A 27,401-nucleotide genomic window follows, 5' to 3' on the forward strand; every position below is an offset into this window, starting at 1 on the left:
TGAGTGGAAAAAAATAGCACTGCTGGTAAGAGGTGCAGCACTAAGCCCACTTTTACATCATTCGCCTCAATTATCGAGCCGGAAGCTTCCCCTCCACTGAGGAGAAGCTGTCAGGCTGCTGCCAGTGTGCCATTACACGAGCAGGGGAACCCTGGCTGCTCCCGAGAACTGAGTAACCTACATTTCTCCTCCATCTTCTGTTCCAGCGAGCAAGAGAGGAGGAAAGACTCAAGAGACAGCGGGAGGACAGTCGTCCATCTGGCTGGACAACAGTACAGAGGAGTCAGGAAAGCGTCTTCCCTGAATCCTCTAGCAGTGATGAGTGTTACAAGAGAACACTTTTAATAGCATGCTGTACACGCTTTTATCCAAAGTATAAATATGAGAGACCACCACCAGATTTTCCCCCATCTCTGTGACATTTACCGACCGTGGATGTAAGTATAGGCCTTTAATCAAAGCCAGGAGGAAGCCCCGCGATCAAACGTGAGAAGCCAAGAAAATGTCAGCATTCAAATGAGAATGAAGTAGAGACGCCCTGTATGCTATATGGCTCGATACAAGATGAAACGATTTTACAGACATTTAATGTTAAAAAGACAGTTCAGTGTCGTAGTTTTCGTACTTTTGAGCCGCAATTCTGTTACCTCGCCACTAGCACAGGTACCATCAGTTTTCAGGTCAGGTTTTAGTTTCAATTCAGGGATGCATAGCCTCTGTTTTCCACTGCACACTCTCACAGCAGCCCCACTCAACAGATGCGGGCCCCGGTGCCTTGCTCAAAGGCACGCCAAACTGCATCGCCAGTGCAAGATGTTTTTTCCCCTTACCTGCCACGCGAACCACCGCCCTCTCTGCCGGGTCCAGCACCGAGTCCTGGCTCTTCCTCTTCCTCCGCTCGTGTTTGGACAGGTTCCAAGGCAACGTGTCTCCCGGCGGCCCCGCGGTGCCCGACGGGCACGGGGACAGTGACCCCCCCGAACGCTCGCTACGGAAGGACGGCTCGCTGACGCAGGAGCGCTCGCTTAGAGTATCGTCGTCCGAGGACTCCATCTCGTTTCCGGGGCTGCGAGAGAAGATGGGATGAGGAAGAGAAAGAGAGGGATGGAGGGATGGAGAGAGGGATGAGAGCAGCGGGGGAGGGGGAAAGAAAGGAGGTCAAAAGAAGGGAGGAGGAAAGAAGAATTGTATAATTCATTTGCTGGGGTACAGTGTGATCATGCATCATGAATGATGCATAGTTTCGACGTAACAGCAGAAAGAGAAAAACAACTGGGTTACATTAGTCATCATGTCTCGACGAACGTTCATGAGTTTGTGAGGCTGCAGACCTGCAGTGATGAACTGCTGTAGAGGAAGAGGGCACATGACAGCAGAGAAGATGAGACATTACTGAGGCCTGCTCAGAGCATATCTTCCCATCATTGAAGTCAATACATTTAGGCTCCAACGATGGTGAACGTGGTAAACATTACACCTGCTTAACATCCGCATGTTAGCATTGTCATCGTGAGCATGCTCACATTAGCATTTAGGTCAAAGCACCGCTGTGTCCACCTAAAGCCTCACAGAGACGCTAACATGACTGCTGATATAGATACATACAAGATATGTCATTTTTTTCCCTCCATCAATTATTTTCATTGAATATATATATATTGTATCACTTTAAAATATTACTTCTTATGTTGATTTGGCTTTAGACTTTTTTTCAAACACTGTATCACAAAAATACACTTCTAACTTGTTATCTTTATTAAAAGGCCATTCAAGCTTTTTTTAAACAAATTATTTTGTTCTAATTTCTGTATAATTATCCTCCTTGAATATGACTGCTGGCATAAAAGCAACATTTGTCAAATAAAAATTGTTATATTAGAATCTAATAATGTGGCTTGTAAAACTGTAAGTTGAGGTGTAATTTGTTTGCTATAGAACACAAGCATCATGCAAACACGCACAACGAGACAAGTTAGCTCCGCTTAATAGAAGTCACTGAGGTGTGGACACATTACACCCTGTTTGGAGCCGATTTATTGATGGAGAGGATGATGTCAGGGGGGGGGGGGGGGGTTCGTCTACTCAACAGACTTGGCTGAGACAAGGAGCAAAGACCAAAGACAGAGAGATGAGATTTCAAAGCTCTTCTAGCGTTTCTATTTTTAAAGAAAAGTCAATAAGCTGGGAAGACAGGAGAGTTTTATTTCTTCTCTATCTTCATCTCATTTTCACTCTCTGTCCTCTCCTTCTGATCTCCTTCTGATCTCCTTCTCTGCTTCTCTCTTGTCTGTTGCTCATTTATCTTTACTGTTTATTGAAATTGAGATTAAATTCAATACCTATTTATTATGAAGAAAAATAAGTGACAGTAAATAGTTGATGTAAGCAAACACACAAGGCAGGTGTGTGTGTGTGTACTTGTACAGCTATGTTTGTGAGGACCATGTTTTTGAGCTATAGACCCTCCAAGTGAGGACATTTTGGCCGGTCCTCACTTTGGTACAAAGATCTGTTTGAGGGTTCAGACTTAGTTTTAAGGTTGAGTTTAGAATTAGGTTTAGGTCAGAGTAAGGGGTTATAGAATATATTATGTCAATGAGTGGCCATGGTGTGGTGTGTGTGTGTGTGTGTGTGTGTGTGTGTGTGTGTGTGTGTGTGTGTGTGTGTGTGTGTGTGTGTGTGTGTGTGTGTGTGTGTGTGTGTGTGTGCGCACTCTGGGGACCTGACGTTGTCATCTGTCCATCACAGCCTCATAAAATCAATACCTGTCCTGAGAGAATGAATTGGCCGTTATTGGCTCTCATATTGCAGCTCCACAGGGAGTCACAGGTTAGTGAGCGGCTGCTGTGCTCCTCGAGTCATGAGTTTGAATCCAGTTTACAGACTATTTGCACATCATGCAATTCATTATATATATCCATCTTCACTGTGTATTTAGCTATGTGCTCATTTCTTAAAAAGCTGTACAATGCAAAAACCTTCCTATGTTCCTAATCACTTTCTTTCAGAAGACAATTCTAATGTTTTACTGCAAATCACATATATTTGATATTAGTCTTGTCTTTTAATCAGATTAGAAGAAATAGTCATATCTTTTTCTTCAGTAAAAGTTTCAATGCAGCTTAAATATACTCTGTTACAAGAACAAGTCTTACATCCAAGATGATCTGTAAGGTAACCAGTAGCAATGCAGACTTTTCAGTCAATCTGCAATTACTTCCGGGTAAAAACAAAACTCTGAAACTCCACATATGTGCATTCAAAAATGGTCAGCAGTAATGGGATTTGTAGTTAAGGAGCAACAATTTTAAAAACAACATATTGAATGCAACATTCGACCGGCTAACACAACAATATGGAATGCAGCTTATTGTATATCAGTGAGTTGAGAATACCAGGACCCTAAGACCATCATTCATTTGATTATTTACACCTGTGCTTTTCTGTGAAAGGTTTGTAAGGCAAAACACCATCTTCCCCACAGAGGGTGGAGGTTGTGATGAAGGTTAGAAGACAGGCCGATGTTCAGGACTGCAGCAGGATGAAAACTAGAAGTTAGCAAATTAATAAAGAAACCATGTGCAACTTATTTTGCGACTTCAAAGGGAAACCAACTTTCAGTATTTGGTGAAACCCTGGGTAATCTATAATTTCGAAATCTTAACTGACGTTTCCTTTAAAATGGATATAAAGTCTTTCAGAATAAAATTCCCTAAATCCACCAGTGATCCGGTTTGTTTCACGTATCACCCACTAACAGTTAGAAAAACAGTCACTCCAGCTCCTGAGAAACTCAACAAACATCCAGCTTAACCCCTTAAACAGTGAGCCCTTTACGGGGTGACTAACTTCTGCTGGCTGCCAAAGAGCAGCTCTGTCCCCCCCCCCCCCCCCCCCCCCCCGAGGCAGCAGCAGACTAAACTGTGGAGCGACCTGAGCGGCCGTCACAGGGTGGGAATGTTTCTGTGTACGATGTGTGAGTCCGACAAAACGGCTGGGTTTTCCATCTGGGCTAGTGCTGCCAAAAATCCTTCTCCTCCTCCTCCTCCTCCTCCTCCTCCTCCTCCTCCTCCTCCTCCTCCTGCTGGCCCCTGGCTAGACCGCTGGCAAGGCCCCACTTCCTGAATCCCCATCTCCACGGCAACGCTAGCTAGGAAGAGGTTAAGGCCTTCCCACAATTCTCTGCGGTTCTCTGGTGTACGAGTCTGTGTGTGTCTCTGTCCTCGTGTTAGTGTTTCTACGTGTGTGTGTGTGTGTGTATGTGTGGATGTGGATGTGTATGTGTATGTGTATGTGTATGTGTGTGTGTGTGTGTGTGTGTGTGTGTGTGAAGTCAGTTTCCCTGCTGCTTGCTGACAGTGAGTCAGTGCCACTGCAACTAGCCGTTTTATAAATAGAGCCAGAATGGAGGCTTCAAAGCCGCACCGTGTCATTAGTGCTATGTGAGGAGAGAAAGAGATCTTTGAAGAAGAAGAAGATGAAGAAGGAGAAACTACCAGCAGAAACGCCGGCGGAGCAGTGAGAGAGTGAGATCACTTCCTGTCTGATGAGACACTCACTGATGCATTTTTCCCTCACACCACGTGTACACATACTTTGCTCCCAGCTTTTTGTTAGGACTGCAAATAATGACTACTCTCATTATTGATTCATTTTTACTCTTCATTTTGTTATTTCACAAAACATAAAGTGCCAAATGCTCATCACAAGCCTCCCAGAGTTTCAGCCCAATTATTGCTATTATCTGTTAAGTGAATTATTACTTTCTGATTCAATCTATATGATATATTTCTACACCTAGACATTATCGTTCCTAGACTCTAAAGGGGACATCTTCAATTTGACGGTTTTGTTCGATAAGCTGTCGAAAAAGCCAAAGATATCCAGTTTATCATCATAAAAACATAAATTAAATAAGACCAGTACATATTCACATATAATAAACTTGATTTTTGCTTGTTAATGTCAGTTAACTAAATGATCTGTTGAGATACTAATCGGTTAACTGACTAATTATTTCAGTTCTAGATTGATCTATTATTTTTAGTCTTTTAGTTAAACATTTGTCAGACTATACTCTTTATCATATGTAAAAAAATAAATACATTTAAAAACACTGAGATAAATACTTACTGCAAGTTCTCAAGTCCCCAGGAGTCGTTATTTCTATTAGACTGACCGGGGCAGCTAGCAGATAGCTTATCTGTTCTATTTTAATCTACACTATGTCACAACATCGTGAGAAACATCCATTAAAGTTGCCAAAGCTTAAAGCGACATCTTTAAATTTGCAATGATATAAGATGGAGAAGAGCAACAAACCCTCAACATTCAAGGACGTGAAACCAGCGAATATTTTACATTTTTGTTTGATACATGACTTGAATGATTAACTAATATATATACTAAATAACTGACTTACACATCAATACACAAAAGCAAGTGTGCACCAACGTTTTAGAAGCACACACATATCCACACTGAACGCTGGCTGCTTGACTGGCCTGATTTATAGGCCTGATTTATAACCAGGATTTACATGGACACGGTCTGTTCCCACAGCCCTGAGGAGGGTTTGTAGGTGTGTGTGTGTGTGTTTGTGAAAGAGGAAAATGACATGAAGCAGAGAGAGGGAGAATGACAGAGATGTAGAAGTATGGCAAAAGATTAAAAAGGAGAGAAAAGGGAAGACAAGACAAAGAAAATGTAGGAAAGAGTCAGAGAGAGAAAACCAGACAATCGCAGAGCAACGGTCGTAACCTCTGTGTGATACCAGAGCAGCATACCAACGCTGATGGGAGTTTAACTGACATCCGTGCTCAACAGATGGACAATAATTCGTCCGGACAAACTCCATAACATAGAGCCACCTGATCAGAAACACATCTGATCTACACATGGGATTTACATTAGGCATCCAGAGCTGCACAGTCGGTGTTGTGCCGAAGTTCTGGAGCTGTTTCCCCCTGTTTATAGACGTTATGCTAAAATAAGTAAATTGCCTTCTGGCTCCCGCTTCACGCTTATGCTGTGTTCAGGTCATATTGTTTAAACCTTAACTACACGCAGCTGAGAGAATTTACAACCGTCACAACATCACCCACTTGGTGAAAACAACTTGGCCTCTAGCAAGCGTCAAGAAACCACAAAGCCACCATCACGGACCTTTGCGTGTCAATAAAATCCAGTATTAACACAGGAACTATACTTATTGTTTGTTTCTATCTTGTTTCACGTGTTAATAAACCACTCCAGATAGGTAATATAGCAAAAGCAATTCAGGCTATTTTAATGGTGCTATTACGAAGCGAGAAGCTGGAGTAACCATCTCGGAATATTGCGTGAACTAAAGTAGAATAACAGGATTCTCATGCTGTGAATGCAGCACGAGCACAAACAGGTGAGAGGAGTGGTATCGATCTTCTTGTCTAACTCTCGGCAAGAAAGCAAATACTCATTCCCCAAAATGTCAAACTATAGTCCTTGAAATTGTCTCTTTGACTTTGACATCTGATATTCCTCGACTCGTCCCTATCGGGGTCCAATTCCTTTGCCTTGCACTTCTAAATGACATATTGAAAGCACACTTGTTACATCAGTTATTAAAATTGTAGATATAGTGCGTATGGATGAGGATGAATGACGCAGCCCCCAGTCATGATGAGTAACACACTGACTGACTGGATAAATGAATGGCTAGACGCACACACACGTATACATAAATACACATGGATAGACACTCGCATATATAAACACACACACACACACACACACACAAACTGGACGGGCCTGCCAACAATACCGTAGCTTACTACTCAGCATGACTGGACAGAGCAAGAGTTAATTAAAGTGAGGGTGAGAGTAGAGGCAGAGGAATCTGAGAAAAGAAAGAAAACTGTGAGGTTAACAAGTGACAGAGGATGAGAGAAGACAGAGATATAAAAGGAGAGAGAAGAGCAGCATGGACTCACTGACTCTGCCGTCTTACTGATCAATATGTCGGGCGACGTCACTGATAGCACCATAAAAGACTTCATCAACCCCGAGGAGATGAGAAATCTCTCCTTCTGTTTCTCTCTGTCTCTATTTTTTTTCTCCTTTCACTCATGATGAGATGCAGTGTGCATATCAAAGAGCTGCAAACCAACAGAGACTGCTGGCCAGCCAGACAGACAGACAGACAGACAGACGGGGGAGGATGGAGCTGCCAGTCAAGCATTTCACAAAGAGAAAAAGGACCTTTTCAGTATCATGGATTCGACCACAGGTTCCTAAACTAGGGCTGAGGATCAAGACACATGTGATGGGTGACAACATAAGTAAAAGGAAAAGAAAGAACAATACACTTTTCGCAGAACCTGAATATTTTCTTATCTTTATTTTCTCCAGAAATATCTAGGAAGGTTGGTTGAGCTGCACTGTAATTTACGTCAACACATCCCAAGACGAAAAGGTTGGAGGCCACTGAATTTGATGATAGAGAGAGAATCAGTTCAGTTAAAGTCTTTTATCGAGCAAAAATTGCCGGCTTCAGCATCTCAAATATAAACATTTGCTTATTTTCTCTGTTATCAAATGATCTACATTTGGATTTTGGGCTGTTGTTTGGACAAAACAAGGAAATTGGAGATGTCACCTCTATCAGACTCTAACCGACCATGATAGCTCCTGGAGCCCAGGAGCTGCTTCTTCAAGTCCCATTATTGACAAAGCAATAATTCAACAGTTCAAACTGTGTCACTTTTGATTTCATTGTAAATTAAACATATTTTGATATTAGACTGTTAATCGGATCAAATTAAACTATTTGAAGACTTCACATTGAGCTTCTGGAAGTTAAGGCATGTTTCTATAGATCTAAAGAACTGATATGAATCAGAGATGATCAACAATGAAGGTAACAATCCGCTGTAATTATGTCTGTCACTGGATACTAAAAGTGCCTTGTGTGAGCAAAATTGCTTTGATTAATAAAGCAGAAATCCTCTAAGACTTGTGATTAAATCGACATACAGCCGCGTCTCATACACTCTTTCATCCCCTGCATCAGAGGCATATTGGTGCCTTCCACCACTACAACACACAGTAGTAAGGGGGTGTGTCCATGGCCAGTGCAGAGGAAGAAATAGGTGGAAGAGACCAACTGAATTATAGAATTTCACCTGAATAAAATAGAACTCAATAGGTTGTTTTGTGCCTTACGGGTCGGACTGAGGAGAAGCCTGCACGCTGGAGGTCCAACATAAGGCTGGAGGGAGATGCACGTTTGACCATCTGCTACAAAGCGGCAGGAGGGGAGGCTCTGCATCTTGATTTTTTTGTTCTCTCTCTCTCTGTCTGTCTCTGACTGCACCTTGCATAATATCACTGAGGTTTTCCAGACAGACACACAGACAGCCTGCAGTGGTGGAGCCCATTGGGATTCACACAGCAGGTGGAGGCTGGAGGTGTGCTGATGGAGGGTCAAGGGGGATTGAGCGGATCAATAAAGGCAGCCTCTCATAAATGTGTGTTTTTGCACACACAGAAAGCTGCAGCTGGTGGCTCATGTCATCATTTTATGCATGCATGCATCTCTCTCTCTGTCTCCCTCTCTCTCTCTCTTGAAGCACTTTGAATTGCCTTGTTGTTGAAATGTGCTATACAAATAAACTTGCCTTCTCTCTGTCTCTCTCTCTCTCTGTCTCTCTCTCTCTCTCTCTCTCTCTCTCTCTCTCTCTCTCTCTCCCATTGCATGTGTGGACATCAGACATGGATACCTAAAGCGTGCACGCATGCAGGAGCAGAGTGGAAGCACGGGGGCTCTTTGTCCGACACACCGCCCCTGCCTCGGACGCTCAAACACCAACTAATTACATTTATCCATTTGCGGCCGGTGCCGAACATCCGCCTCCGTACCGCCGCTGCTGAGTGCCTCATTAGCGGGTACCAACCCCGGGCAGACTCCTCGCGACCCAGAAACCCTCTCCGACTGACTGTCCGCTGGTTATTTCCAGCCCGGCCCTCCGGCGCACGAATCACGAGCATGCAGTGTGCTTCGAGAGTGGACGGTTTCAGGCAGTAACTGAGATCATGACGGTGACTCGGTCCTTCTCATGTGAATGCCAATCAACGTGTAATTGATCAACACGTTATTGACGAAGGTCTCAGTGAGAGACAACACCTTCACCATCATCAACATGTTCATTTTAATACGCACGGTCTAGAAATATTACAATTAAATATGTTCCTAAAGGATGTGTGAGTTGATATGATCCGCCTCGAGCTGATACTTTTGATTTCTAAGAATATTCATGTTACGTATAAATAACATCACCGCCGGACTCGACATCTCTTGTGGGTACATCATAATGATGATCCGGGTCCGGTGGGTTGCGGAGCTGGAAACGCTGTAGCCGGGCTACGCGGAGCTCCGGAGCCGCTTACCTTCAACGGGCAGCAGCGGATCCTGGGATCCGAGCACAGAGCGAGGGAGGCCGGGGATGCTGCTGCCGCCGCTGCTCCCTCTCCTCCTGGATGGCTGGACCGAAGGTTTTTTTCGGCTTCCACCGATCGGGTTTTTTTTTTTTTCTCAAGAACCGAGCCGACACACAGCCGTGAGGGGAGGAGGGGGGAGGCGATGACGCTGGGGAGAACAGCAACGCAACGTAATCCTGAATGGTATAATGGCTGTCCGATTCCTCCTCTTTCCCCCTCTGCCTCTCTCTCTCCCTTTCTCCGCTCTCAACAACCCCCACCGGCCCTCCTCTCCTGCTCCGCTTCCACACTTACACACACACACACACACACACACACACACACACACACACACACACACACACACACACACACACACACACACACAAACTCTCGCTCTCTCTTCAATAGGCAGTTTTCACACTTAACCCATGTCTATTGAGTGTGTTAAGTGTTGCGGAAATTGAAATTTCGGGTCGTACTCCTGCGTCATCCGTGGCTCAGCAGCACCGCCAAACCCAGGCCGACACACACGCACACACACACTCTCTCAATTCAGGGAGGAAAAGGGCGTTCACATAGTTCATATTGCAGCGGCTTCTCATTCACATATATTTCAGGATTATACCGAAGAAGCAGCGCGTTTACATCACGATATAGTATAAATCTGGGTTTTTATAATCCCCCCCCCCCCCACATACACACACACACACACACACACACTGCCCCCTCCTCCCTCTCCAAACAGCTGGAGGAAGAGAGGGATCAGCTTAAAATAAATAAATAATCAAATTGATTACAGCTGGAGAGATGGAGAGGAGCGGGAGAGTTGGACTTGGGGCTCCCGCTAACTGATCGGGGAGCTTCGCAGTTCGGGCTGAACTTTGGTAGGCCTATGTCTGGTCACAGGAGTCCCAGACCACCGAGGGATCCCCGGATTTCGGACTACACATACACACACCGGCCACTTTATTAGGTGCACCTTGCTAGTACCGGGTCGGACCCCTTTTGCCTTCAGAACTGCCTTAATTCTAACAAGGTGCTGGAAACATTCCTCCCCCGCTGCTGTAGTCCATCTGCTTCAAGGTTGCACGTGTTGTGCGTTCAGAGATGGTATTCTGCAGACCTTGGTTGTAATGAGTGGTCATTTGAGTTACTGTGGCCTTTCTATCATCTTGAACCACTCTGTCCATTCTCCTCTGACCTCTGACATCAACAAGGCATTTTCGTCCACACAACTGCCGCTCACTGGATATCTTCTCTTTTTTGGACCGTTCTCTATAAACCCTAGAGATGGTTGTGCGTGAAAATCCCAGTAGATCAGCAGTTTTTGAAATACTCAGACCAGCCCGTGTGGCACCAACAACCATGGCACTTCAAAGACACTTAAATCCCCTTTCTTCCCCATTCTGATGCTCGGTGTGAACTTCAGCAAGTCGTCTTCACCACGTCTAGATGCCTAAATACATTGATTTGCTGCCATGTGATTGGCTGATTCGCTATTTGTGTTAACAAGCAATTGAACAGGTGTGCCTAATAAAGTGGCCGGTGAGTATATATATATATATATATATAAAAGATCAAATACAATGTCACTTCATATAAACAGGTTGCTAACCCGTGGTTTGAAGCATCGCTTGGTTCACTGGTTTGGTTTGACAGCACACAACTTTACTGTTTTTGTTTAGTTTCGCAGCTTTCGTGGCATCTAAAAAGCTGCAACGTCAGCAGACAGACTTAGTTAGCGACTAGCTGGTGGACAAAGTGGAGCATTTAGCAGCTAAAGAGACAGATATTTACCTCAGGAGCTGGTGGAGACCAAAAACAGAGCTAAAAGAGGGAGAACACTGGAGCCATCGAGTGGCCACAAACACGACTCCAACCGAACGTTGCTCTGTTTTAGTTGTTAATGATAAATGGCCTGGTATTAGTTGACGTGTCTGTTCTTTGTGAGGCTGTCTGGCTCTTAGATTGATAAAGCACTGGGTCAACTGGGTATCACTGGGATTGCCGTGTGTTTGTCGGCGGTGGAGGATAATCCGGACGTTCTCATTCTCCGTCCATCACAGATCTGTGCTGCTGCTGCTGTAATCAAACGGTGACGACAAAACACGGGGTAAAGTTCACTACTATCACTGCTCATTCTTTCACTATCAGTCCATCATTGATTACCCTTCAGTGTAAACAGAGCATATATGAAACTGATGCTCCTGACATGAGTCCACTGGTCAGCGGTGGTGCGTTTGGCTGCGAACTCCTGACAACAAATAATTTTGCACAATTGAAACCTTGTGATAATGCCATCGATCTATCAACGCCGCCATGATTATCTGTAATTTTGAATGTAATAAAGCCAATTTGGATTTGAAGGGGACAATGAGACCGACAGCCTCCAGACAAAGCGTTACTGAGTCATTCTCAGTGGAAAGACATATTCATTCACAAACGGGCAAAACGTCAAAACCCTCAATGCAGTTTGATCAGATTTTAAGATGTGACATTAAACTGATTATACAGCTCAGTTTGTGAGGACACCTTCAGCACCAGTTTCTGACACTCAAACACTTCGACATTCATTGGGCCCGATGTAACCAGTCTGGGTATTTAGCTTATGGTTCCACCGTGAGATCTGAAAGGTAAAAAGTAGTCTCAGGACTTGTTCATGAGGCTTTACTCGGCGTGGGTCAAAAACATCTGTACGATAGTAAAACAGTTCCTCCTACATATTTATATATTTTTTTGTCACACTGAACGTGTTCAGCCTCTGTCTAATTCAATAATTATTACTAAAATATAACAATTTATAATAATCTTTTGGATTCAATTTAATTTCTTCCCCAGCAGACTTCACCAAACCAAGACAATTTAGTACCAACCACCGTCCAAAGTCTCTTAACTTCTCGGAGTATTTAACATCACAAAAGTACACATTGTATGTATTTAACTGTTCAGTTTGTATTTTCTTTAACATTTTGATGTAACATGGTTTTGTGCCAGTTATGTCATTCTTGTGGACTCAGGCTGAAAAATAAACCAGGCATAGAAAAAAGAAAAAGAAGACTTGTAACAATCTTAAATGCAGCCATGAAACTGTTAAGTGCTTTGAGCTTAAATGTAGAAAAGTTGAACTTGTAAGAGCAGAACCTGAACAAACGGTCAGCTCTTCCTGGAGACCCGGTGAGTTTACCCTCCTGTCCCGTCTGAGCTCTTGGCTCCATCTTGTGGCGCTTCATGGAGCCTCACTAATCCCATCCGTCAGAGTTAAACACTGGTAATTGAATCGAGGACGTCCAACAGGATCAACTCATATCAGTCTCTCATCGGAGAGGTCCCTCTGGAGCGCTAACTCACTGCATCAATGAAAGGATTTACTAGAATTAGGTCAGTGGGTTAAGAAAATGAACTGTAGTTTAACTTCCATTGGGAGCACAAGCACAGCTGAACACAATTTAAGACAACCACAGCTGCAGAGATGACATTAAACGAGCCCGGTGGACATTAGACCAGCTGTGGTCTTCACTCACAGGATGACTGCTTTGCATTATTTGCAGGCTTCTTCAAAAGTTGCAAGCATGAAGCGTTTTGACTTTATTGCTAAAATAACTGTGACGCCTTCAGTCCACATTAGGGTTTGAGAGTAAACACATAAAACACTTTAGATAAAAACAAAGAACAGTATATACGGAGTCAATAAAAACGCTAAAATTATTAAAATAATTACAAAACACAAGGTGTGTAAACCAACTGTTTATGAGCACATTTGTTTCACACCATTAAGTTTTGTACAATATTTTGTATGCAAAACACTTTTGTTATTTATATGGTTTTTGTAGTGATGGAAGTATTCAGATTACATGACATTTACTTGAGCAGAAGCAGCAATACAGCGCTGTAAAAATACTCCATTACAAGTACTGTATAGAACATTTTTCTTGAGTAAATGTATTATTAAACTTGATTTTAATGATCAATTATCAATTCTAAGTACTTTATACTATTTATAGTTTAATATACAACAGTGCATTATATTTTAAATTCATCATCTCTTCATTTTTAAAGTAACTAATGAGTATGGCTTTCAACGTGTGGAGAAATAAGTACAATATTTCCATATAAAGTAGAATTAAATGGAATTACTCGTGTTAAGTACTTTAAATTAACTTGAGTAAATGTACTTAAATGTTTTCATTCTTAGCCTCTTCACACATTCCAGTGCACAGTAAACAGACGGGGAAGGAAAAGACTGGAAGCTCTTCGATGATAACATTTATTTGCAAACGTGTACAGGCGAACAGGAAACGGCAACATCTGATTTACTAAAAACAAGAGCAGAACCTCATGGCGTCTGGTCGGGCTTGCCTGAGTGGCAGGTTGGCGGCGTATAGCTCCCCTCCTTCACCATCTTGTCCCGCTGCTGACGGATGGCATGCAGCCTCTGGTGCTGCAGGGAGGAAGAGAGGAAGAGGTGAGCCTCGAGGAGGAAGAAGCAGGATGGAGAGAATAGGAAAATAAAGACGTTAAAGAGAATGTCCCGCATCCCTCCACCTCTTTGTTTCTCTTACACCAGAGCTGGATAAAGCCAAAGATAGCAGTGATTTAACTTTGACTCCTGTCACCATGTGAAGCTGAGAGAAACTGAAGAACTAGAAGAAACAGCTCCCTACCTCCGTTCTGTGCTGTAAACATGCACATTTCCTTCAAAATCATATTCAGTCGCTCATAAATGAAAAATCCAGCAGAGATGCAGGCAGTCTTTTTCAGACGTAGTCTCGTGTTTCACAACTCTGATGTTAACCAGCTGCAGACGGCTAGTTTACAGCTAACGTTTAGAGCTGAATACACCTCGGTGGATGTGACATTCGTGTCAGACTCTGAAGTCGTCTCAGCTGACATTCGTCTTGAATCAGCACTTCACCTCCATCACGTTGTGAAAGAATGAGACGGGGCTAACGGGCTCATCAGGGCGTCTGGGTGGAGGCGAAGGACTTCCTGCTGCTGCAGCACATTCACAGAGAGCGTCTCTCTCCTGCTGACGCACACGTCCATCAAGACTCACCCCAGTTCACCTCGGACCATATTCAAAGGATCACATGTGGGTGCTATATTGCTTTCTGAACACACTTCTGTAATCAACTCAAAGTCATTTAATTCACTTTCATAAACCGTTTATTGCTGCTTTATACCATCGGCTGTATAAAATATGGACATCGTCTCCGTGACATCACCCATAGGCTTCAGAACAGCTGTTGTGAAGCTCAAAGTGAGTGTCTCCGGTGACACCATCTTGGCCGCGATGACACAGTAACTCTAAAAGTGGGCACAGAGGTGGATTGTGGGCTGAGGTGGCCCAGCTGATGCAGCAGAGGAGACGGCTAGCAGCTAGCGAACTGAGACGGCACCCACCTGTCACTCAAAGCTGCCACATACCTAACTGTAAGCCTTAATATAGTTTAAACAGGTGAGTTATGACGGTGGTCATGAACGTGGAAATTACTTATAGAAACCAAAACTGTTTTTTGTACCAGGCTGTAAACGTGTTTGTTTCTGCTGTAAAGTTGGGCATTTTAGTCGATTGGTTCATTGACTGACTTTTGGAGCCAGCCTCAAGTGGCCACTTGAGGAATTACAGTCTTTGGAAGTAACGTTATGCTCTTCAGAGGTGTGTCGAGTAATCCAGGAAGTTTTCTGTGGCTTGTATCGTTTCAGACCAATGACGTCATAGATAATTGTTCCTGAATAAAAACAAATAAGGTCTCAACTCGACATCACTTTCGCATTTACACAAACACATTCACTGGTTAAACCACTGCCAGTTTACAGTTTTAGAAGACGAATATTGCCCCTCCTGCCATTATTATACTATGATGCCGTCATTGACCAAAAGGATTGATTTACACACATGTGATGCATTACTCACAAGACCATTATGTGGATTTTGTGTGCACATGAATCCACGAGAAATGAACCCTTTTGCAAACGAATTTATAAAAATGTTATTTAATGTGCCAGAAGATTAATTTACATTTACTTTATCTGCAGACATATATTCAATGTAATTAAGCCAGGGGTGTCAAACATACGGCCCGCGGGCCGGATCCGGCCCGTCACGTCATTTTATGTGGCCCGCGAATCCGCCAGCAAAAAAAAAAATGTAAAAGTCGGACAATTTACAAATATCCGTTGTATCGCGCACGGCGGAGCTCCTCCCCGATCCGCACGCGCCGCGCACACCTCCACCAGCGTATGTGGCAGCAGCAGCAGCAGCAGCAGCCACCCTCCCCCCCCCCCCCCCCCCCCCCCCCCCCCCCCCCCCGCCGCCGACAACCGGCCCTTTGGGGGCAACCATGATGCTGATGTGGCCCCAGAGCGACAATGAGTTTGACACCCCTGAATTAAGCTTAATGAACCATTCAAATGTTGAAAAGAGGAGTATTAAATTAGATTTTTTCTTTTTGTACTCCAGTAACTAAGTGATAGGCAGATCCATGTAGCAAAAAGTCACATCATCAAACAGCAAGTTCTGCAGTTGTCTCAGTTGTGTTCACGGCATGAACTTACATTTCCTGCTGGAACATTGAGTCTTGTTTCTACTCTAGTGACCCTTTTAAAAAAATACTTGGGAAGCTACTCACTGGCACACAGAGGTCATCGAGAATCCACTTACTGTTTTCTGCCTGTGCATGCACTCATAGAAGTCCTCAAACTCCAGCTGGCACTCCTTCTTGGCGCGGGTTTGCCCGATGCCGTGGGCACACTCGATCCACTCCTTCTCGAAGGCGTGGCAGCGAGCTGCCCTCTTGTTGGGCTGCTCTCCGCTCTGCAGCAGCAGCCAGCTGTCCAGGTTGATGCCGAGCCGCGACTGGAGGTCCACAAACGGCATGGCGGCTGATGAGGGAGGAGACGGAGAGGAAAGAATGATGAGCGACGCGGGATGTAGTGGAGGAGAGGAGAGGGAAGGACCACACAGATGAGGGGAAAAAAAGTCTTGACAAACTGGCAGAAGAGATGAACAGCTGTTTTGACCACAAACATGACTACATATGACCAGGAAGTGCCTCAGACACACAGCAGAGGAGCTTATAGAGCAACACCTTACTTAAGAATGCAGAGTAAATCCCTCTTACACAGGAAGCTGCTTGCTGCAGTTTTAAGGAAGGCTTCGAGGACATTTTTATCATTCAGCATTAAGACTTAATGACTTAAGACTTTTGTTTTACTTCATTTCAAAACAGAAATGTCATCTGACAAACGGTCTGATCCATGATGGCATGAAATAAACCACACTGCAGCCATATTTGAAGACAGCTTCTTTTCAAACAGCGATTTGTTTATAGGAGAATAAAGAATGAATGATTGTATTTACCATACCCATACCCATGTCCTATAGGCCTTAGATGATTTAACCGTACAGATAGACCCTTCTCTACTCTCTCGGCTAATCGAAGCTAGCCAGCTAGCACAGAGCTAACTACAGTAGCTAACTGGCTAATGTTCTTTGTAAAAAATACCCCGCGGTGAAAGCAGTATATCTGACATTTAAATCAATTTAAGTAAACATTAACTCAAGAACTATTCCTATAAATGATTATACTTTGTGCCCAGGTGTGTTATCATGTAACGTTATGCTGTCCTTCAATGACAGCTTGTTAATGCTAACGTCAGGCCGCTCTGCTTTTACGCTATTTACAAACTGGTGCTATTATTTGAACTATGAATAAACTCAACACCGTGTCTCTATAACTAACCGGCTGTTGATAAACCGATATTCGACATAAAATAACAGTATTTACCGTGTTTTTGTGGGATTCACTTTAACCTTCCTCGGACTTCACGCGTTTCGCTTTGCGGCTGATAATAACACTGCCGTAAAAGCAGAGTCTGTGTCGTGAAGAGACATGAATGTTTTGTGGAGACTTTTTCTTTACGGCGCATTACCGCCGCCTACTGGGTAAAATATTCAGTTAACACTTCTAAAACTACCACGTGACAGAGGTGGAAGAAGTACTCACATCTCTTACTAAAGTAAAATTAGTTACACAGTGTAGAAATACTCTATTGAGTAAGGTCCTGTATTCAAACTCTTAAGTAAAAATACAAAAGTGTGAGCATTAAAGTATACTTAAACTAGCCTACCTAAAGTAGAAGCACTCATTTTGCAGAATGAACCTTTTCAGTATAATATATATATAACATCACTGGATTATTAAAAGAGATGCATTAATGTGTCCATCACTTTAATGTTACATCTGGTAAAAGTGGAGCTAGTCTTAAATACTTTATACACTGTTGTGTAGCTTAATCTGTACCATTAGATCCCATTTTGCTTGTAGATAATACTTTTGTTTTTCTAATTTTGAATCTGTAAAGTAACTAGTAACTAAAGCTATGAAATAAATGTAGTGGAGTAAAAAGTACAATATTTTTCCACACCTCTCAAATCATTCCCCAAATCCACTCACATGCAAATGATAAATGATATACTTACAGTTTAAAATACACACTGTGCTTTAACATGAACGTAATAACTATGAATAAATCATGCACGCTCTATATAGATGCATATACTGTACAGAACCACCCACTTCATGTATATAAAATCATCTAGTACTTTACCCATTCCATATTTATATCCATTAGTTTACAGAACACTTGTATCTATTTGTCACCCGCTTGTATGTAAATAGTTCTTGGTTTAGTTTAAATTTTTTGATCAGCTTGTTTTTAGCTGAATGTCTATTTCTATCTTTTAGTGTAAGTTCACTGAGAGCAACTTAAAACCAGAGTCAAATAACCTTGTATGTGTGCATATACTTGGTGAATAAAGCTGAGTCTGATCGGGTTTCCATGAGGTCATCCTAGGACAATCTTCTAATACAACACTGTCATAATTGATTTACAGTATACATATACATATATATATATATATATATATATATTTATATTGTTCCTCTCTGTTTCTCATTATGTACACTTCATTCTTAAAGAACATGTTGAGTTGATCCTGCAGGATGTTTATGTATTTTAGAACGTGTGACCCTGTATGTATAATATTGAAAACATTTTCTGATCAGATTTGTTTTACCTTGTGGGTAAATGTGCACATTTAAGTATAATTTCAACACAAAAAATGACAATATATTTTTTCAACATAGTGCACATTTTAATTTGAAATAAACCGAGTTGAAAAGCAGCCCAAAGTTATTCAAAATTACACATTCAAAGTTTTTCTGGCCAATAGTTTGTACATTTCCATATTACTTCTACGGTTGCCCAAAGACTGCAATATTTCATGAATGATTTCCGTTACTATGCAGTTATTAAAACTGTGTCAGACCGAAAATCTGCAAGCACAACTGACAACAACTCTGTGCTTTGGTGCAACATCAGATTGTGTTTATTTCCCCAAAGGTCCACAAGTTGTCTTTCACAGTCCTGCATGTACAACCCATACACAGGGCAGGGCTTCAACAGTGACAGGAAATACACAAACCATATAATAACACTTAAATATTGCTGTCTATATACTCTAAAACCTCTTTCAAATAAGGACGGGACCGCCTGTGTTCTTAATGGGACATTTCCATTAACACTCATTGGGATTTTTTCAGGAAGTTCATCTTTCCGTCCGCGGTACATTCATGTGTTTTTTTTCCCTTCCCACAGGCAGGCAGGCAGAAACAAGTCAAGTTCAGACCAAACAAAGCACTGCCGAGTTACACAAGCAGCTAAATCCATAAAGCTACTCCGAGATGAAGAAGGTTCCCGAGTGGATTCCCCTGCAGATTAAAGAAACCTGGTGGGAACCTGTTTAAACTGAAGCACAGAGGTGATACAAAGCGAACAAAGCTAGTGGGCATGATTTAGATGAGCTTATTGGCATTCATATTTGAAGTGTTTGGCTCCAAAGGATGATAAACTAAAAAAAAGAAAGAAGATAGAAACAGTTCTCAGATCATTGATAAAAATACTGTGGATGCTCCTTAAGTTTAAAGGGCCAGTGTTTAGCATTTCAGGCAGGCGGGGGAATATAATATTACTAAATATGTTTCCTTTAGTGTATAGTCATCTGAAAATAAGAGTTGTTGTGTTGTTTTCGTCACCTTAGAATGAGACTTTTCTATCTACACATGGAGCGGGTCTTCTTCACAGAGTCCGCCATGTTTCTACGGAAGCCCAGAGCGGTCAAACTAAACACTGGCTCTCGATAGGGCCACAGGTGTTTTTAGCGGTGCACTTGTCGCGCTGGGAGAAGTTTCAGTTGGTTGCAATCTACAACTTCTCCACTAGATACCGCTAGAGCCCCAAATAGTGCACACTGGCCCTTTAACAGTACAGAAGGATTTATTTGGGTGAATTTAGGGTGTTTTGGAGCCAAACTCTTCTCTAGTTACATCCAACATAAAAGGCCTTCTGGTAGGTGCTTCATTTTGGTTGTACCACAGACTTTCATACGCAGCTGAAGTCACTCGTAGTAAAAGATAATGAACAGCAAAAGAAATACGATAAATTCCAGATAAAGTGCTTAAGTGCTCATTCAAAAAACAAAGTGGGACAAATACATTCATCAGGAGTCCATTCATTCATTCACTCACTCACACGCTCACACGCACACACACAGCGTTCCAGTGGGTCAGACAGCCAGTTAACACTGAACCAGTCCTGTTGGTGTGTGTTGTGCTGGTCAGTGAGTGTCTATAAGGCAGCCGACTGTCAGCCAGCGGTCCAGTCAGGACACACACACCAGAACCTCAGCGAGAGAGTTGTGACAGAGACCGGAGCTTCGAGAGCTCCTCACCAGCCAGTTCTTATGACAACGTCACAAATTACAGCTGAGAGAATTCGTGGATTCAATGAGTCAAAGTAATCAATCAGGTACTTCAATAATCCATTACTCGTTTCAGTATTTATTTTTTCAAGCCAAAAGTTTCAAAATGTTCTCCGGTTCAGGCTTCTCCAATGTGAGAATTTATCTTATTACTGGTTATCGTTGTCATAAATGATATTATTACTGGTTATCGTTGTCATAAATGATATTATTACTGGTTATCTTTGTAATGTGTAATATTATTACTGGTTATCGTTGTCATAAATGATATTATTACTGGTTATCGTTGTCATAAATGATATTATTACTGGTTATCTTTGTCATAAATGATAATGATATTAAACTGGTTATCTCTGGGGTTTAGAACTGCTGCTCAAAGAAATCAAGCAATTTAAATAAGTACCTCTGGAATATTGTAGTGGGTACTTTTCAATATTTTCCAACAATTTTATTTGATTCATTGTTTTGGGACATTGAATCTTTTCTGTTAAATATGATTCTCCTTTTTGAAATGAAACCAGTTCAGAGGTTGAATGTTTTTTGAAGTGGAGCTGCTGATGAGTTGACTTAATAGAGCTCAGCCTACACTGGATTGGTGTTTCAGTAAAGAGCGGGTTCCACAGGTTCAGTATGCAGACAGTGGAAGCACCAGAGGGGACTCTCATGCACATCCACGCAGTTTCTGCTCAACTGTTTCTAGCAGCTACATCACCACGTAAGATTACTAAACAGTTGAGATCGTAGAAAACTCAGATTAACATTATTTGAAGTTTCTCAGTGGGATATTTATGAAATGAGAAACGTCTGTTTGATGCTCATCTCAGTGCAGGACAAACCCGTGGATATACTGGAATGTCCTCAACTGTTCAAAATGTGAACGATGCCCTTCACTGTCACAGACATGAACAGACTAAAATAGATTCTCTCAGTGCATTTCAACACAGCGTCTTCTGGACTCCTCTCGTCACTGTCAGAACTCAATCATCTATTTCTGTAAATCCAAACTCCTCCTCCTCTTCCTCCTCCTCTGTGCAAGGAAAGTGAGATTCAAGTGCAGCTTCATCATCTAAAGTAAACTTTCACCAGTGTAACAGAAGCTCACCGCCTCTTTTTCAACCTTTCCCACAAGGCATGGCTCATGCAGACACATGCGCGCAACAAATAACACAATTTCCAGGTCATCTGAATATAAATAGAGGGAAAAAGAAGAAAACAAAGCCACAATAGTTGAGTACAAAGTCCACATTCATCCACACATTGTTAGAAACGTCTCCTTTCGTCCCAGGCAAACTTCTGTCGTCTCTCCGCTGTGCTCGGTGACTTTTCACCTTTTTTCAGAATTTCACAAATGCGATATTTCTTGTGGAAAATTTGTACCTCTCTTTTCTTTCTTTTCTTTTCTTTTTTTTTTGCTCAAGTAGCCAAGGCATTTTGCACCAAGGAGTAAACATAAATCATCATCTTATAAATCTCAGAGGTAGAACCCTGACAATTTACTCAGCAAGAGATTGACAGGTAGATAGATAAGACAGACAGACAGAAGTGAACAAACCCTGTCTGTGTTTAAGACGCCGTCTGTGAGTCGTAAAAGCAGCAAACGAGAAATGATAACAGAAAAAAATAAATGCTAAGAAGTAAAGGAGAGCTCAGATGAAACTGTCGGGAGTCTTTTTTTTTGTGCACTCCTGGGAGCTGCTGCTCTCTCAGACGTAGAGGATGACGTTACTGTCCGCGGGACAGTGAAGGCCGTCTGAGGGGTTCAGGGCTCGGCAGGACGGGGGCTGCTGGCCGCCCGCCAGGTGACAGCTCTTCGGGTGAGGCGAGTCACAGTCGTCCGACGTCAGCTCGGCGATGTCGTCCGACTGAGTGTCCGACATCTCCAGGTCACTGCGGATGCTCTCCGGCTGAGCCAGGGTGACGTCTCTGAGCCCCTCCCTGATGGACACGCCCGGCGACAGTCCCAGCGTCGACCCGGACAGAGCCCCGCCCCGCCTGGAGCTGCAGTCCTGAGGCTCCTCCACTCCCGAGGCCGTCCCCATGGCGGCGGAGCCCGGGGGCAGGGTCAGGTCCTCTTCACTGGTGAGGCAGAGGTGGCTGGGTTTGGTCTCGATGTCCACCTGGATCTCCAGGTTGGTGCACTCCCTGCAGAGACACATTATTTACAAGCAGTCAGTCCCAGTGTGACGCTTCTAATGTTCAGACTACTGAAGAACAAGGAGGAGGGAGACTTTTGGGATTATTTTGGAAACATATTCAACTGTAGTTCTACTTTGAAATTAGTTTTTCCATAAATATTATGAGATGGAAGAGAATTCTTTTGAAAAAATAGGGGGAAAAATGGAGACCTTCTCGAGCCATTGATGTGTTAAAATATAGGATTATATTCGCGAAAAAGATCCTCATCCTCACCACTGTGATGAAGGCAAGACAGCAGAAAAGACACAAATAAAACATGGTGTCCTTCTTCAGCTTGACAACCAAAAATGAAAATGGTTTAAATGCTCTTACTGCTTTAATAAACAGGAACAACAACTAGAGGAGGAACAAGGATTCATTTTGCTTGTACATGTAGCTCTTATTTCCTATTAGGAATCTGCTGCATCACATCAAAATCAAATTGAACGGATGAATACTCAGCATGACAACTAAGGAACCTCTCTGAGAAAGTTTGAAGTAGAAAACAGGGAGCAGAGAGAGATCAAAGACACCACAGAAGAAGAGGAATGCGTCACCTGTCGGGCAGCGTGTAGGACGAGATGATGGATCCGGCCATTCCACGGGTACTGGCACAGTCGCTCCCTGCTCCCAGGCTGCCGGTCTCCCTCTGGGCGGATTCTTTAGCCAGCTCCCCCGCCTGCACCTCCAGCCTGGAGGACAGCAAACACTCACACTGATCAATAACCCCGTTTTATCAATAAAAATGAAGTTGTATTTATCAGTTCTGCAAATATAAATCATGTTCTGTACAATAAGTTAGTTTAAACTTGAAAATTAGCATGATATGAGACATAACATGTTGGAGAGAAAAACTTAGTATACTTAGACTACATATAGTATATAAGTATATACATATACTTATTTTACATTTCAGTGATCCATATTACCCATGTCCATCGAACTACTCTTGCTCGTCTCAGTGACTTCATCCGTTTGTCTCACCTGCTGTACTTGCTGGTGCGTGCTCCCAAGGCGCCGCCTGCCAGTGTGTTGAAGTGGGGCATGTCCCCCAGAGTCCCAGGGGCCATGGAGAGCCCCTCGCTGGGGGAGGTGGTGCTCAGACCGCTGACCGCCCCGTCCAGACTGCTATCGCCGAAGCTCGGGGACTTGAGGGCTCGCCACGCATCAGCCACTGCAGAATCACATGGAGAATATTAATCATCATAAGACCTGGTGAATGACATTCAGCCACTCTTTTTTTAAAATCAGGAAGAGTTTGGCCTCCTCACCTGTGATGGGACCATCGTCGTCATCGAAGTCAATGCGTACACCTCGTCCCTTCCCTCTGCTGACCCCACAGCCTCCCCCCCGACACAGAGAGATGGGCACCACGCCGTACACGTAGGCCAACATGATGGGCACACCGATACCTGAGAAGGGACAGAAACACAATCACAGCCGTTTGATTTCGTCCCGGAAACGTTTCATATGTTTGTCCGGTTTCAGCTGCGCGCTGTATAAGAGCAAACACGGGCCTCGTCGAGTGTCTTACCAACGCTGACAGCCGCGATGACGGGGGCGGTGATGATGGACAGGGCCACGCCTCCTGTGATGGCCAGGTTCCTCCTGTGACGAGACGTCTTCTTCAGCTCGTAGTGGGCGTGGATCTGCAGCAGAGCACAGGGAGAAGGTGGAGGTTAAAGGTTCGGGTTGTTTTAAATGAGGAGAACATTAACATGTGTCCCTGAGGATTCACTACAGCACTCCATGGGAATGACAGACGTAACGCGAGGCTGAGTAAATGCAAATGTTTATCCTGATGATGTCTGAAATACTAACTACAGTTTAAAGCATTTAAAGTTAGATGTGTTAAAAATGAACACCCATGTAGAATTTGGTTTCTGTTGGATAGTTTTCTGATTAACTCTTTAGTCATCAGAAATGCAATTGGTGCAAACATTTTATTATTTGTGGGTTTCTGTTGTTAGAACTTTTAGCATTTGGAGTATACTAACATCAAAATAAAAGATGTTTCAATAAGCAGAGCGGGGAAGACAGAAAGAAAAAGTCCAAATAAATTCCTCCACAAAAATGTTTGTGTCAAATATTCAGATTGTTTTACTTTTTCAAATTGTCTTTACGTGTGCTTTTACAAAGCTATCTCCACACTGCCAGGAGTGTCACTTTTTTGGAGAAATTGTGAATCCCACTGTAGTTTGAAGTATACAAAATATCAGAATATACGTATATCAGAACCATCATGTCAACACACCCTGAGCTTGTTGAAACTATTCAATTCCCAGAAAAACCATCAAGGAAACAACCTCCCTCTTCTTTTAGACGGACATGAAAAAACAAAACTGTGTTGAAACTTGCCGGTGAGAAACAAGTCAGATTCAGTCAGACAACCAGAGCTGCTCACCACTGAGGCAGCGTTTAACAAACACAGGGTGTTGGTGAGCTGCGTCTGAGGCTCCAGTTAATCTAACTCGTTAACCACTTCCCACTCTTCACACTGTGAGATCCCTAAAGACTGAAATAGACATATGCAGTTCCACCTTCCTCCACTAGAGAGCGCTACAGTGTGTTAATGTGTAGAAATACATTCCCAGTGTCATTTCATTTCCTGCCTCTTGTTACTTGAAAGACCATCGCCCCCTTTGTCTCTAACAACATAACATCATAATCAACAACAAAGCCATGATAATATCGTATCTATGGAGACAACAGAGGGAATTCAGCCCATGTGCTCGTGGTAGAAAGCCCAGGTTATGGTTTTTGAAGACTCTCTAGGATTGGTATGTGATATATTTAACAGATGTTACACCAATTTAACTGCCAAAATAATGAGGAAAACAAAAAGGCGCAGAAAGCCGAGATGTTTCCAACAGAAGATGCAAAGCTGTGAGCTGGAAGAGGAGAACAACAGATTGACTAGTTCTGGTCCCAGTCATTTGGTGTGAATCAATTCATGTCGTTTACTTCATTTCAGTCGCATTTAATTCCGGCTCTGCCTCAAACGATCATCACCACAAGACGGGTCAGTCGGTCTGTCTCATTTCATCGAGAATATACAACTTTAAAGAAGGTTGGAAACCTTTCTCAAGGCATTCATTAAAATATGGGCTGTAGCCGGCAGGTGTTACGCATATCATATGAATATAAGGAATCCGTGTCATGCTAGCTTGTTGGTAAGGAGGCTAAATGACGCTCCAAGGTTGGGCTACACTTTGGAGAGGGAAGAACTGGCATGGCCATGTTCACCGGGGTCCCCGGACCTTAAGATGTGTGAATGACTGCGAGTCTCCCCTTTACAGACACCCCCACTTTATGAGAATCCCATGCAGTTTGAGGCAAAAACTAAGACGTTTTTAGCAATGTGTTATTTTTGCTTATTCTAAAAATGATGTATTTGAATATTTCTGTATACTTGGGTCTTTGAATAGTCTTAGAATTGCATACATTGGGTTTGACTGAAGAGTTGAGCCTCTTGTGGATCCAATGAGCCCAATAATATTCATGTGTGATGATGTTAGTCCTCATAGCAGCCATTTCACATAGTGAGATCCTTTTGTGAAACTTGACATCACTGTATAGTATGACCTTTTGTGACCTCTAGGATAATCAAAGCCTCATGAAGCTTTACTACCACAAACTGGAGGCCGAGAGGATGCATGGCTTTCCTGTGTATATTGACATTAAGGGGGTTTCTGGGAAGTTTACACAACAGAAGTGCTCGCCATCCAAATGTCAAAACTTTCCAAAACCAGATGACAGCATGACTAAGGTGTTCCTCGAGGTCTTTGTGTCTGAATGTGCTTTTTTGGAGGGATTTCTGATCATTTTTGATCAGTTCGTCAGTGGTAAAAAACAATGGCTACATTTAGCACCAAATCTGTGTAACAAATGGAATCAACCCCAAAATGTCTGCAACCACTCATGAGACACAACAGAGCTGGCCATCATAATGTTCTTCAATTCTGATTTATGACTGAAACCACTTGACACACACTGCTGAGCTGCATCTCAAATTAATCTTCAGGTTCCCAGCCGTCAGATGATGTGTACGACTTCTATGTGTCATATGCTATCTCCTCTAAAGATACTCTGTCCCCCCTAAAAAAAGACAAACTGGTTCTATAGTAAAGAGGGGTGGAGTGGAAGAGGTTAATAACTTCAGGGCCTCACATTTAGACACTTTAAGACGTTTTATGGACCCTTACTTGACCAAAAGTGTGTCCTCTACATACTATCAGCTGTGGGTTCTGATTCTGAAGCGCTGAAGTCTGTTTTTAGGTCATGTGTGTGATTGTAACTGAAACCGTTTTGTGGCACTGAAAGTGTTAAAAACGAAACTTAGATAGAAAAGCTTTTTGTTCCGCAATGTCGTAAATTCCAGATAATCACCAGAGGAGGGTTGTGAAAGAATAACTGTGGCAGAGCAGTAAACTATTTGTGTGTTGCCACAACGCAGAGTTTTCCACTTCTGGTTCCTGTAGCTGAAGATAAACGTGGAGTGAACCGACCGTAAAGATAGAAAACGTGTTTCTGAGCGTGAAACACATCTTAGTTGGCTGCAAACAGAGGAATCGACGGCTTTTACTATCAGCGTGCACTTCCAATGTTTAATTCTATAAAGATAATAAAGTACCAGATCAAGATTATGAACACATGAATAATGTTTCATAATGAGTTCCTCTCAAAACGTCCCCCCATTGTCTGTCATCTATATTTCCTCTTCATAGCCTTTTCAGTTTATTTGCTGGATTTAGTTTGGAAGTGCGTCTTCACAATACTTCTGTAACCCTAAACAAAAATAAAATAAACAAATAAACTCACTAAAACTTAAATCCTTAATTAAGTAAGATATAAAAAAGTGAGTTACTTGTATGCTAGATTGTATTTTATGTACCGTTTAAAAAAGGTCAAGAAGTACTTTAACCGTTTGAATTAAACAGAAAAA

General features: G+C 42.8%; 2 protein-coding genes across 2 annotated transcripts in view; both read right to left on the reverse strand.

The window, feature by feature from the left end:
* Nucleotides 1–13,200: 13,200 nt before the first annotated feature.
* Nucleotides 13,201–17,332, reverse strand: ndufs5 (NADH:ubiquinone oxidoreductase subunit S5). The gene is made up of 3 exons (XM_079175805.1): nucleotides 17,247–17,332; nucleotides 16,121–16,341; nucleotides 13,201–13,897 (listed from the first exon to the last, which is right to left on the reverse strand). The coding sequence occupies exons 2-3, from the start codon at nucleotides 16,334–16,336 to the stop codon at nucleotides 13,793–13,795; spliced, it is 321 nt and encodes a 106-aa protein (XP_079031931.1). The 5' UTR covers nucleotides 16,337–16,341; nucleotides 17,247–17,332; the 3' UTR covers nucleotides 13,201–13,792.
* A 3,056-nt stretch (nucleotides 17,333–20,388) lies between these two features.
* Nucleotides 20,389–27,401, reverse strand: part of rnf19b (ring finger protein 19B) — a 29,890-nt gene continuing 22,877 nt past the window's right edge. Inside the window, exons 6-10 of the mRNA XM_079175804.1 lie at nucleotides 23,991–24,105; nucleotides 23,728–23,868; nucleotides 23,441–23,630; nucleotides 23,014–23,148; nucleotides 20,389–22,423 (exon numbers count right to left, since the gene is read on the reverse strand). Of these exons, the coding sequence (XP_079031930.1) occupies nucleotides 21,985–22,423; nucleotides 23,014–23,148; nucleotides 23,441–23,630; nucleotides 23,728–23,868; nucleotides 23,991–24,105 (1,020 nt within the window). The 3' untranslated portion in view covers nucleotides 20,389–21,984. The remainder of the gene's footprint in view (nucleotides 22,424–23,013; nucleotides 23,149–23,440; nucleotides 23,631–23,727; nucleotides 23,869–23,990; nucleotides 24,106–27,401) is intronic.

This window comes from Pholis gunnellus, assembly GCF_910591455.1.
Source record: "Pholis gunnellus genome assembly, chromosome: 16".
Classification (NCBI taxonomy): Eukaryota; Metazoa; Chordata; class Actinopteri; order Perciformes; family Pholidae; genus Pholis; species Pholis gunnellus.